Source organism: Anticarsia gemmatalis, chromosome 18 (assembly GCF_050436995.1).
Source record: "Anticarsia gemmatalis isolate Benzon Research Colony breed Stoneville strain chromosome 18, ilAntGemm2 primary, whole genome shotgun sequence".
NCBI classification, from domain to species: domain Eukaryota; kingdom Metazoa; phylum Arthropoda; class Insecta; order Lepidoptera; family Erebidae; genus Anticarsia; species Anticarsia gemmatalis.
The window spans coordinates 6,835,048-6,847,517 of NC_134762.1; the positions used below are offsets into that span (position 1 = coordinate 6,835,048).

The 12,470-nt window shown below is 34.8% G+C and overlaps 2 protein-coding genes across 2 annotated transcripts; one reads left to right on the plus strand and one right to left on the minus strand.

Moving 5' to 3' along the window:
* The first annotated feature begins 251 nt into the window (after positions 1 to 251).
* Positions 252 to 7,477, plus strand: LOC142980665 (uncharacterized). The gene has a single exon (XM_076126176.1). The coding sequence runs from the start codon at positions 463 to 465 to the stop codon at positions 5,410 to 5,412; it is 4,950 nt and encodes a 1,649-aa protein (XP_075982291.1). The 5' UTR covers positions 252 to 462; the 3' UTR covers positions 5,413 to 7,477.
* Positions 7,478 to 7,728: 251 nt separating this feature from the next.
* Positions 7,729 to 12,315, minus strand: LOC142980766 (uncharacterized). Its single transcript, XM_076126344.1, has 6 exons — positions 12,301 to 12,315; positions 9,931 to 10,172; positions 9,142 to 9,382; positions 8,708 to 8,881; positions 8,296 to 8,364; positions 7,729 to 7,938 (listed from the first exon to the last, which is right to left on the minus strand). The coding sequence occupies exons 1-6, from the start codon at positions 12,313 to 12,315 to the stop codon at positions 7,729 to 7,731; spliced, it is 951 nt and encodes a 316-aa protein (XP_075982459.1).
* Between the last annotated feature and the right edge of the window lie 155 nt (positions 12,316 to 12,470).

The window sequence follows — 12,470 nt, forward strand, 5'->3', positions numbered from 1 at the left end:
AGGATTACTTCTCTTTGTAAATCATAATCTTTAAAAAAAAGATACATTCCTTGTGCTAATCATTTCGAGGTCAACAACAGGTTATTATTATGACTTCTGTCCTTATCGCCATCATAACTATTCATACAATTTTAATATATCACTGTTAAGTAGCTAATTGAAACCAACAGCTGGCAACCCACAAATTATTATGATTGCAAAATATGCCGAAGTTTAGCGTCGTCTGTCTGGACGCTAGTGCTTGCCTTGAATCTGACCCCGCGAGACGCGTAATTACCGCTGGTCATTGTCCGCGACTGTACGTACATACATACATAAAGTTTATTATGTCTATATATCTGCGACTCCCGCGCATACCAAATATACCGATTGATAACATTATAATATGTGCTTATAATTTAATATAATACATGCAGTGACCACGTTTTAAATCAAAGCTTTTTATACTAAAAAGTGACCAAAATGGAAACCAGTGATGAAAAACTTATATTAAATGGACAAATGTTCTTTTCTGTACGTAGTTTATTACATCAGAAAAAACCAAGTGCTGATATTATTGCAATAATTGACGATGTTTTAAAACAAGGTGCCGATATCAACGCACGTGATGCCAACGACAATAACAACACAATCTTACATATTGCCACACAAAAAGAAGAAAAGGATATTGTGTCATATCTATTAGAGAAAGGAGCGCAGTTACTTCACAACAAACACAGACAAACGCCGTTGGAGTTAGTTCAAAAAATAAATACGCCCATCGGAAAAGAAATAGCAAACATCCTTGCTAAACATGACAAACATGTAGCCTCTTGTTCAACAAATCCAAAACAAAAAGTGATTGAACCAAGCTTTCAACAAACGAACTCCACAATAAAAGTCCCAAGAGGTGAACATATAAGCTATAAGAAACGAGGAGGAACATCAGGTGTTAGCGGACAGCTCTACGAAACTAAACTTTTAAGCTTAGTTTTATACCGAGCGTTGCACGATCTACAAATAGAAGAGTTTTATTTAGCAGCAAACATCAATGGCATAGGAGATTTTGACGACGTCTGCTTCAGGTACGAAAATGAGGCTTGTTTTATACAAGCTAAGCATGTAGAAAACACCGGCAAGAAACTAACCATCGACAAACTTAGAAGTGAAGATCATAATCTAGGATTAGGCAAGTATTTCGATAGTTTTTTAAGAATCAAACAATCATTTTCACAAACCTCTGAAGATCCTATGTTTAAAGGAAATTTTGAAAATCTTAACTGTTCCTTTGTCTTATACACTCCGCTTAAAGCAGAGTTCGAAAGTCATCAGATACGAAGGAAACAAACCTCCAGTAAGATTCTTGACATTATATCCACTGGTCCTCAAAGTACCGATATATTTCAGATTGAATACGAGAAACGTGATAAAAATATCTCATATTTGACTAAGTATATAAAACGTGAGCATATGAAGGAGTTAGGAAAAATATTAGTGCATTTTATTTCGTCACCTGTAAACGCTGGAACCACTAATGACTTAATCAAAATCTACCACCCGGCGCTAGCTAAAAAAGTAATAAACATATCTAAAGTTCAAGAGCCTTTAAAAGTCCGAAAGAAACAGAAGTCTGGAAATACCTCTACTAACGCTACTAATGATTCACAAGCTCCTACTTTTATTAAAAAGGGAAATTTCCGCCCCGAATTCTTTGATTCAACAGACGAAATGTTAATAACATTAAAACAAGCGTGTTTCAATGAAATTGTATACACTCTTAGTCCTAAAACCGCATTAACGAAAGAAGAAATTATACAAAAAATAGAAACGATGGCTAAGAAGCCTTGTGCTCAATCTGTTAGTGAGTTGATTGGCTCCCCACTTACGTTCGACGACAAAAATGGAATAATCCGTCTTAATACTGATAAAATACGCAAAAATGATTATAAAGAAGAAGAAATTCAAAAAATAAATTACACTTTACAAAAAATGCAAGTTTCCGGAACAATGATAGCACAAGCAGTAAATATAGCAGGTCAGAAAAAACTAGAAAGTCTTGATTTTGAGCTTCCTAAGTATTTCGGCAATTTAGACATAGAAAACAAGAAAAAAGAAAGGTTAGATTTACTTGTAAACATAATAAAAAAATTGATAAGTTATTATGCTGAAAGTAACCGATTTAAACATCCTAAAATTATTGTCATAAATGATAATATCATGAGTCAAAAAATACTAACTCATAAACAGCTAATTAATTCTAATGGATCATTAAGCAGTGCAGTAGGAAACTTACTTCTATTTGATTCAGAAACTGGATATTACAAGTTTAACACCCAGGGCGATCTCGAAGAAAATGCTCATTACATGTTAGTAGCATTGAAAGAATCAATTAATGACTTGTCCGATTACAGGTTACATGTAGCTATAAGTGGATTTCCGATAGATTGTTTTAAAATTTCTGAGTATGACAATAATGAAGCTGCTGAGTTCTTAAGCAAATTGTGGCTTTATACAAATCAAGCTCAAGAAGAAGATGTAGAAAGCATTATCAAAAAAGAAATCAATTTACAGTATAATGCTGATAAATATAGAGATGAATTACTCTTTCACGTTCATTCAGATGCAATCTTTCTAAGATTCCATGATGACATTGTTAAGTGGTGGAAGAAACAAAATGATGTTCAGTATTTGACCAAGAATACTACTATTTTTGAAACCGCCAAAAAAGATATTGTAGGTAATCCTTTGTTGACCGTACTTAACGTAATGTATGTAAGAAAAATTAACAATCTTGGCATTCAATTCAATGACAATGCTATACAAATTTTAAACATAGACAACCATAAGGATAAAAACGAAAATATAATTTTCAACGTCGTCAGCGATGCTGTTGTTTTGAGCGCGGCTAAAATAATGCAATTAAATGATTACGATAGCAAAATCACGTTTATGAATCTGGACTACGTAAATAATGCTCCGCGAAACGTGTGCGGAACAATGATTGAAGAAATAAAGATAATGAAGGAGGGAACGTTAGTGATAATAAGCGAGACACCGCTCGATCAAGTCTTGACAAATACTCTCATAGAAATACTTCACGCATTTAGAAACAAAAACGTTGATTCAAACAGAAAAATTATAATCATCACCAGTGAACCTTTAACTGTATTGAAAAATTACAATCAGGAAACTATTAAAGATAACAGCATTGATTTTGAAGATTTAACCTCTGAATCACAGGAAATACTTCTCGACAAATTTACTATTATTTATCAAGGACAGGAGCTAGCGTTAAATAAAATAATCGATGAAGATTCAAAGAAATTTATCAATGGCAAATTATTATGGTCACTATTAAACAAAGAAAAACTACAAGTAGGACATACTCTCGTAACTCAAAAATATAATGAAATCAAAGACTACTTTATTAATAGAGATTTGAAACGAAAAAAGAAAGAATTTAAAGTTAACACACTTGACGATTTAAAAGAAAATATTGTTTTGATATCTTCTAAGCCTTGCATGGGTAAAACTACCCTCTTAACACATTTGGCATTAGCAACGAAGAAAGTCGATTATAAGCCGTGGATTGTATATATCGACCTGTATGCTCACGTTAGAAAACTAAAGAACCTGAATAGCAAAAATGTCGAAGAACTTATGGACTTTCTATGTAAATGTGCTCTGAAGGACTCTAGTAACATAGATAAAAGTATATTTATGAAAATCGGTGACGAAACAATCGATATAACTGATAGAAAATCCGGGAATATTTCATTTGAATTAAAATTGTTTATTCATTCTTATAACAGTGGTAATATAATTTTTCTATTTGACGGCTTTGATAGAATTAGAGCATTGAACAAAAACGAGGGCATGGAACTATTTACAGCACTCCAACGAGCTAACAAACGAATGTGGATAACGTGTGACTGCTATGAGGTTGCGATTCTCAAAAACAAATTTGGTACACCATACGAACTGGAAAAGCTCTCCACATTACAACAAAAAAGCTTTCTTGAAAGATTTTTTGCTACAAACTTGAAACTCGAAAAGCTTAATCATGAACAGTGCAATAACATCTTATTGTTCTTCGATTACATAGGGAGGTGTTTCAATCCCAAATCGGACTTCAGGATAAGCGAGTCTATGCGTTCTGCGGCTACTATGTTAAGTGTGCCGTGTCATTTAATATATTTGACAGTACTCGAGCATTTCAAAAACGACTGCAATAATCTTTCAATACGATATTTACGTGAAACAATTCAGAAGAAATGTAGACTCAATTCTTTTACGGTTTTGGATCGTTTTCTCGGAACAACAAACATTGATGAGACATTACCGTTGGCCGGAACGCCTTTACACTTGTACATTGCAGCAAATTATTTCGTATTCCAAATAACAGACAAATTTGATTTGCATATTGATACCAAAATGTTTTGCGATAGGGCAAACGTTTGTATGAACGCTATAACACTATATGAGAAATTTCTAAAAGTGAACTTGAAGAATATATGTGAAGTACAAAACAAAGCTTCGGTTGATAAAGAACAAGAAAAAATACGTGATAATTTTTTTGAAACGCACAAAAAACTAGCTCTATACGCAATATGTAAGGAAAGTGATGTCTCAAAATTTCTTACTGAATCAGAAATTGTTGAAGTTAAGAAGACTATAAAAATGATCGAATCTGGTGAAATAAAGACACCTTTTATCGATTGTGTCGTAGATAAAATACCTAAATTTTACAATGGACTATTTGCTGAATATTTTGCAGTAGATTACCTGTCGCAGCTGTTGAAAAAAATTAATAATTTAGTTGATGATGTAAACCACGAGTCAATTTGGAATTTTGTAGTAAATGTTATACTGGTCGCCAGCCCGAAGGGGTTAAGGGATGCTTTTGATTACAAACTTAAATATGACCCGGAGCTCGCAGAGATAGCGTCTAACGAGAACTGTAAGAGAGTTGTATTTAACTTACTTTTGAAACAAAACCAGGCTAAGGACGCAACCAATTTCGACCAAGAAAATGCCCTCAGCGTTGCAATCAATGAAGGACTTGTAAACATAACAAACTTCTTATTGAAAAGCATTCAAAATAATGTCGATAAAAGTAATTTGGATAAGCTTACGACCATGGTCAAGTGTGGCGCCGGTATATTGTCAGTCGTAAGCCCATCTCTTATAAGTAAAGACGTGTTATCGTTTATTCAAAACGTTGATGCCGAATCTTTAGTACAAAAATATAGGTCTATACCAGAGATTGAGGATGTTCAGGACGTAGTAGCATCAAGAGTTTGTATGACACTAAAGCAATTATCAAAAGATTTCGTTGACGCCAGCGGAAATAATGAAAACCTAGCTCTATTGATGGAACAACTACCGTATTACTTGCTTAATTCTAAAACCAACACAAACCAGAAAAAATGAAATAAGAAACTACTACCAAAGTATCGTATTGTGTATAAAACTCAAGCATAATATTAGTTGCTAGTCATAATATTAATGGAAAAAGATAGGAAGTCTTAAATCAGTCGCTCCATGTAAAATACTGGTATTTAGTGAGACTGCACCCGGTGAGGCTGGAAGCCGACTTCAACTTAGCTGGAAGAACGACTAAGCTGATATGAAGTATACAAGTCGCATTATTTAAAAATGGCTAAAGCCCTTCTCCCATTACGATACGCCCGCGCGACTCTAGTCTCGGAGACTAGTCGCCACGAAGTATCTCACATACATTTGTATGGAGACTCTCACATTACGATACTGGTATTCTACGCGTTCGCGACTAGTCTCGCGATACCCGCCGTGTTGGTCGCTTGTGCGTCGCGTCTCGCGCGTTTCGTCAAGATGGCGGCGGAGCAAGAAACAAATATTAAGTTTGTACAAGAAATTGAAAAATATGCTTGTTTATATAACTACAAATTACCCGAATACATGCGAAAAAATACAATAGACAAGACTTGGGCTTATGTTTCTTTCAATATATGGATGAATCCAGTATTTTCTACTCTTGCGTTGACGTCTTCTATTTCTATAAAACAAAAAAACTGCAAGAGCTTCATCGTCACTGGAGTCGCTCGACATAACGTCAGTCTACAAAAAACGAGTTTGCACAAATGATGAATTTAGTAACTTTTAAGTTGCATAATATGCGAGCATCGGGTAGCGAACATGTATCCAACTAGTATTATACTCGAGTATCGTACCCTACAAGTATCGTAATGGGAGAAGGGCCTAAAATTAATCAGCTTGATCATTGTTTCAGTTTTTATAAAATCAACTTACCAATGTTATATTCTCAGATAGAAAAAACCGAATAACAAAATTATCTCGTAGGTACCGTTTGTTTTATAACATAACACTATCGTTTACTCTAAAAAAAATACTACATTTTTATGTCAAAAATGAAAAGCCTTTGAATATTCTTATAATGGCCAATAGTTATGTTATTATATTTGTACTTATATACATACTGTTTTACAAATGACTTTTGTATAAGCACCGATTAATTATAAGTTTTTAATTTTTAATCAATTTTGTAACCTTTATTTAGTGTATACTAGATGTTAGAGTATAATAGCCACGCCCTGCCCATTGTCATTTGTAAGGACATAATATACTTCACTACTTAATAGACATCAAATGAGTGCCTAAGTTTTCAGTCAATAATGCATTTAATTTAAATATTATTTACGAAAATAATTATAAGCTTTTGGGTGAATCATTCGCGAGCACAAGTTTAATAATTTTCTATTGACCCAGTCAACTATTGTATTTTATTTAGTACTTATTTAGAAATAAGCTATAAAAATAATGCTCCATATTCTTTAAGATATCTGCATTTTTTATAACTGCCATAATATATTATGATCTCAAAGTTTGCATAATAAAATATAGTCAATAATACAAACTGGTAATTTTTTATACATTTAAGTGAGAACACCGTATGGTTTGTGAAATTGAAATTTGTCTGTTTTATTTTGACACGGAGCAGGCAGTATCGGATAAGCATGTCGTATATATTTCTGTACCATAGTTCGATAGATATTTTATAAGGGAAAGAATTGTGATAAGAAACAAACGAAATTTCAACGAACATTCGTCTTAGTTGATTATAATAAGAATTTTGACCACGAAAATTATAAAGCACAACTATGTGTTGTTCTATAAATTGTAAAGTTCTTAGTACATAAGTTCGTGAGTTTTAGCGTCTATCATTAAATTTCAGAGGCGCGATTCTCTACCACTATCGACAATCGACAACAGGGTTACTGTTAAAAAAATGTATGATGCTGTTAAATCCGATCAGCGCCGCTAGTGGACGGCGTAGGAACTATTTTTGCAGTGAATTTTAAATGTCAAAATCTCGATTCCCGTTGGAACCGCCTATACAAAATCGCGCTACAGATGACTGTAAATATTACGCATTTCTTTAATGTCTGTCTCAAATGAACAACATTTAACATAATATTTTGCTATCAGAATAAATGATTTTTATACGCTTTTTTGTTGTTGTTTTTTTTTTAATAATATTGATTGTATTTCTAAAAACATTACAATAAATTATTATCTGGCCAACAATAGTACAATATAGTCTCTAACATTAATGTTATAATATAAGCCACTAAATCACTTTATTACTTAAAACCCAAATTTAACCGATCCACTAGTTCGATGATAAAGGAGTTTAGCTAATAAAGTAAATTAAATATTAAATTAGATTAAAATATAAAGTAAGACACTTCAAAACTTTATTAAATTGTAAACGAAGCACATAACAAAGAGTATATAAGACAGACATTGAATGTGTGCTGATGCTGCTGGTAAGCTGGCTGCAGGAGCCATGGGTATGGCCCCCACGGGCGCGGGCTTAGGCCTCTGTTCGACCACTACTAGAGCCGTCGTCAGCTTTGACTGAGCCTGAGCCATTTCCATTCGAACGGTGCGTTGGTGCTGAAAAAATGTAATTAATAATGTTTAAAAAATAATAGAATTAATAAATAATATTAACCCACCAATGCCTACTTTTAGTATTTGTTTGCTATAGCGGTAACAGAATTAATTTATTAGAAGAACGTCTGGGAAAATTTCAACTGTCTATCTATGAAATCATCATCATTACAAATATTCTTCTATCTGTCGCCCCCTAATCAGCTGCAATAGATGGACACAGGCCAATGATTGATTGATTCTATTTATGACGGTTCATAAGATTCAGCCCGGTGATAGACAGCGAAGTCTCAGTAATAGGGACCCGTTTCTACGCTTTGGTTACGGAACCTTTAAAAAAAATTAAAGCCCTAATCATACCTGGCTTGCAGTAGCTTTACTCTTCGATCTTTTGGGACTGTGGTGGTAAGAGGCCTCTGCCCGCATTGTCTGAAATATGTGAAAATTAATAAGTCCCCTCGTTAGTGCGGTCAATAAAGTACCCAATTGCTTATTGCGAGCTCCAGTCCAAACAGAGTGCTATTGGTCTTTTTCAAAATTATATTACACTAGCTGAGCCGCGCATCTTCGATTGCGTCACATTAGAGAGAATGGGTGAAATTTTTTCCCGTTTTTGTAACATTTTTTGAAATCGGACCAGTAGATCCTGCGTTCAAACAAACAAGCAAACTCTTCAGCTTTATAATATTAGTATAGATTAGTATAGATATATTTTTATGAATAAGAGGGTTAGTGTGTACGTAACTAAAAGAAAAATAACAAGTAAATTTACCACAGGAGGAGTTTTAAGCATGGCCGCGGTGGGTTTCTTATCATACATGTTTATAGGAGTCACGTGCTGTATGAACTCCTCCATAATGAATCTGGCGCGAGCGATGATCGGCTCCAGCGCCTTCGTGTGCTTGGCCACGTCTACCGGCTTTGTCACGGATAAGTACCTGTTTACCTGATGAAGAACAATCGAAATTATCAGCTGCTTTCAAAACTATGTAGCTTAAATATATTTTCATGATATACTTATAGGTCCCACGCATTCTAAGTCTTATTTTAAATACTGAGATCTGCTATCTATCTATCTTCTATCCAGGATTCAAATAAGAGACGTGCTGAAAAGTCGCATCCCAAAACTCCAAAATAAGATATCTAATTTCTAAAACGGCACATGATGCCTTTTTCTGTTTTGATTCATGTTTGATACAAAATTACCTTATGTAACGGACACCATCCAAACTTCTTAGTGGTGACTGGATCCGTGACTGTCATCCAAGCCATGGCGAGGATCCTGGGGAAGGTGGTGTGTGGTTCACCCATCATCACTCCTGGGGTCTTCACGAGGGCATCTAGGTCAGGTTCAGCGTCCAACATGGAGGTTTCCACCAGTAACTTTGAGCGGACCAACGCTTGGATCATTTCGGATACAACAGTGCTATCATCGCCTTCTAAATTTCTATAATTCAAATGTTTATTAGGTATATACCGGGAAGTTAAGAAGCATTTCTTATGCCGTGAGGGATTGTATTCATGTAGAGAACATGGAAATTTGTATTGTATCATGATGCTACCATTCTCCGATTCGATTGTATGATTGCCTCACGGAAGAAATATTTGTGTGGACTAAAAATAGTTGTTTCAGATCTCGCAGCTCTTTGTCTCCGCTGTTTATTTGTTGAAGTCCTCGAAACCCAAAAATCGAACTTTAATATAATCTTGTGATCATCTATCCCACAATTACTCATAGCTTGGACCACAAAAGCATCTAAATACATAATTTAATAACTGACTGCCACAATAGTTAAGATCGCCACGCCGCTACCATCGCGTCGGGACGTCGTTGGTTCGATTCCCACACGGAACAATTATTTATTTGTGCGATCTACAAATAGTTGTTTGGTTGGGGTCTGGTTGTACTTTGTGTCCGTTGTTCGTATGTTTGAAGAAGTCCCCTACACACGAAAGCAATTCGATGAGCGGCAGTAGCCTTTAAAAAATACGTACTTCAGAAGTTCCAACATCAATCTAGCAACTTTCCCTGAAGCAGGTCTGGAGTACCCAATACAGTCGCTAGTGATGACTCTATTGGGCACAGGAACTTCGGTCTCGAAGGCGTCCGCCAGTTCCCTCTGACGCTGGTCCTCGGCCGCCAGCCAGTCCAGCGTCAATGCAGACCTGTAAGCTTGGATCCCGGACAACGTCGAACGATTCGCGTGTGGCTGGTAGTAGTAATCTTCTGCTTGACACTGCAGTAGAAAAAAAGGGAACCTACATATGACTTGTCTTGCCAACAATCTTTGCTGTATGGCTGATAAGAGTATCTCATTCTATTCCCGTAATGTTCCCGTATAGTCATATACAACGTGTCCCAAAACTCAACGTCAAAACGAAAACCTGAGCTAGGCCGAGTTCTGTTGGCTCTCAAAAAATAATTTAAAAAAATCTATCTCGTGTAGTTTAAAAATGACAACCATTTTTGTAAAATTGCCACCCTCTGATGAGTTTAGTCTACTGTGGCAACAAATGACTTCTTTTCCAGTTCTTTTTTTATGTGGAGTATTCTTAAGTAACGCTCCTACAAAATTCAATTCATTATTTGCACACAACTTCATTGGAATATCAGAAAATATCTCTTTTATGGCGAATTATGCCGTGAAAATAATTTCATCACTCAACTTTGACAGTCTGTCCTGAAAATAATTGTACTACGCTTTTTCGGCATGTACCTTCAAAAGTTGGCGCATTTAATGGGCTTGCGAAAATGGTATAACACTTACTAAATTATTTCATAGACGATGAGAAATAAAAAAAAATCTTTAGATAGTCGATATTTAACCGATTATTAGTTCGTCATAATACTTTCTTATAATTATTCTAATGTCATCTAGGCGTTCTGTGACGTGTAATTAAAAAGAAGTAATGTTTAATTATTGACAATTAAGAAAAGGTTCATTTAAATAATCATTAGATTTTTAATAACAATTGATCTTTATTTAAACAATCCCAAATACAATAAATGTCACTAACACCATGGATGTAGCGTCACTATCCGTCCCACTCTTAAATTTCTTCGTCGCTTTATGCGACTGCCGCCCAAGAGGTCTCGGGTTCGAATCCTGGGTCGAGCCAAAAAGTAATTTTAGAGATTTTCTGTTAAAAAAATTCTCAGAGATTGCCCGCAGGTAGGAAGTTGAGGTAACTGGCCTCCGTGCCTCGGAGAGCACGTAAAGCCGTCGGTCCTGTGCCTGACCTCTCTCTGGTCGTGACGGTTTAGCCGTCCCACCAGACTATGAGAGTGTACCTGTGTATTGTGCACACACTTGGACACTATAAACAAAAACCTGCACTGTTGGCTGGTTTCAATGAAACTGAGCACCGTATCCGAAATCTACCAGGACAACATCATGACAGAACGCTTAGATGACATTAGAATAATTTTGAGAAAGTTTTATGACGAACTACTAATACGTTAAATACCAACTATCTTAAGATTTTTTTTATTTTCTCATCGTCTATGAAATAATTTAGTAAGTGTTATACCATTTTCGAAAGCATATTAAATGCGCCAACTTTTGAAGGTACATGCCGAAAAAGCGTAGTACAATTATTTTTCAGGACAGACTGTCAAAGTTGAGTGATGAAATTATTTTCTCGGCATAATTCGCCATAAAAGGGATATTTTCTGATATTTCAATGAAGTTGTGTGCAAATAATGAAGTGAATTTTGTGGGAGCGTTCCTTAAGAATACTCCACATAAAAAAAGAACTGGAAAAGAAGTCATTTGTTGCCACAGTAGACTAAACTCATCAGAGGGTGGCAATTTTGCAAATATGGTTGTCATTTTTAAACTACACGAGATAGATTTTTTTAAATTATTTTTTGAGAGCCAACACAACTCGGCCTAGCTCAGGTTTTCGTTTTGACGTTGAGTTTTGGGACACGTTGTATATATTTATAGAAGTATCATCCATTTTGGCTAAGTCGATAAGAATTTATAATTTTATTATCACATAAATTCTAGACTTAATGTGCCTTTACTTTTATCAAGACTAAAATATTTCGATTGGGCTTTTAAATCGCGGATTAACTTGCGAAAGTTACATGAAATAATAAGAAAACCTACCATATTATTACTCAATTTATTAATTAGAAAACGAAGCTATAACAAAGATACAGTAGAAACTCGGAACGCAAAAGGCTTTGTTAAAAACATTCGAATTAAATTTTCGCCAAAACTTTTTCAATTCGCTTCTTTATAAAAGTCGAATGACTGTATAACTGAGTTTCAAAATATTCTCTGTTATGTAAAAAGTAAATTTCAGAAGGTATAAAGGTCACGTTTCTGTTTTGTAAGCCAACCTTGTGTTTATTACATAATCATCAACCATGTTTTATTTTTTAATATCTTTCAACCATCGACGGGGATTTTTTTAAGAAATTAACTTCGAAATATTGTTTATCTACGTGCCTAACTTTAATTGAAAGGATCCTCATGGTGTACCAATGAATACTTTATTTGATTAATTAATCTATTAAAAAAAAT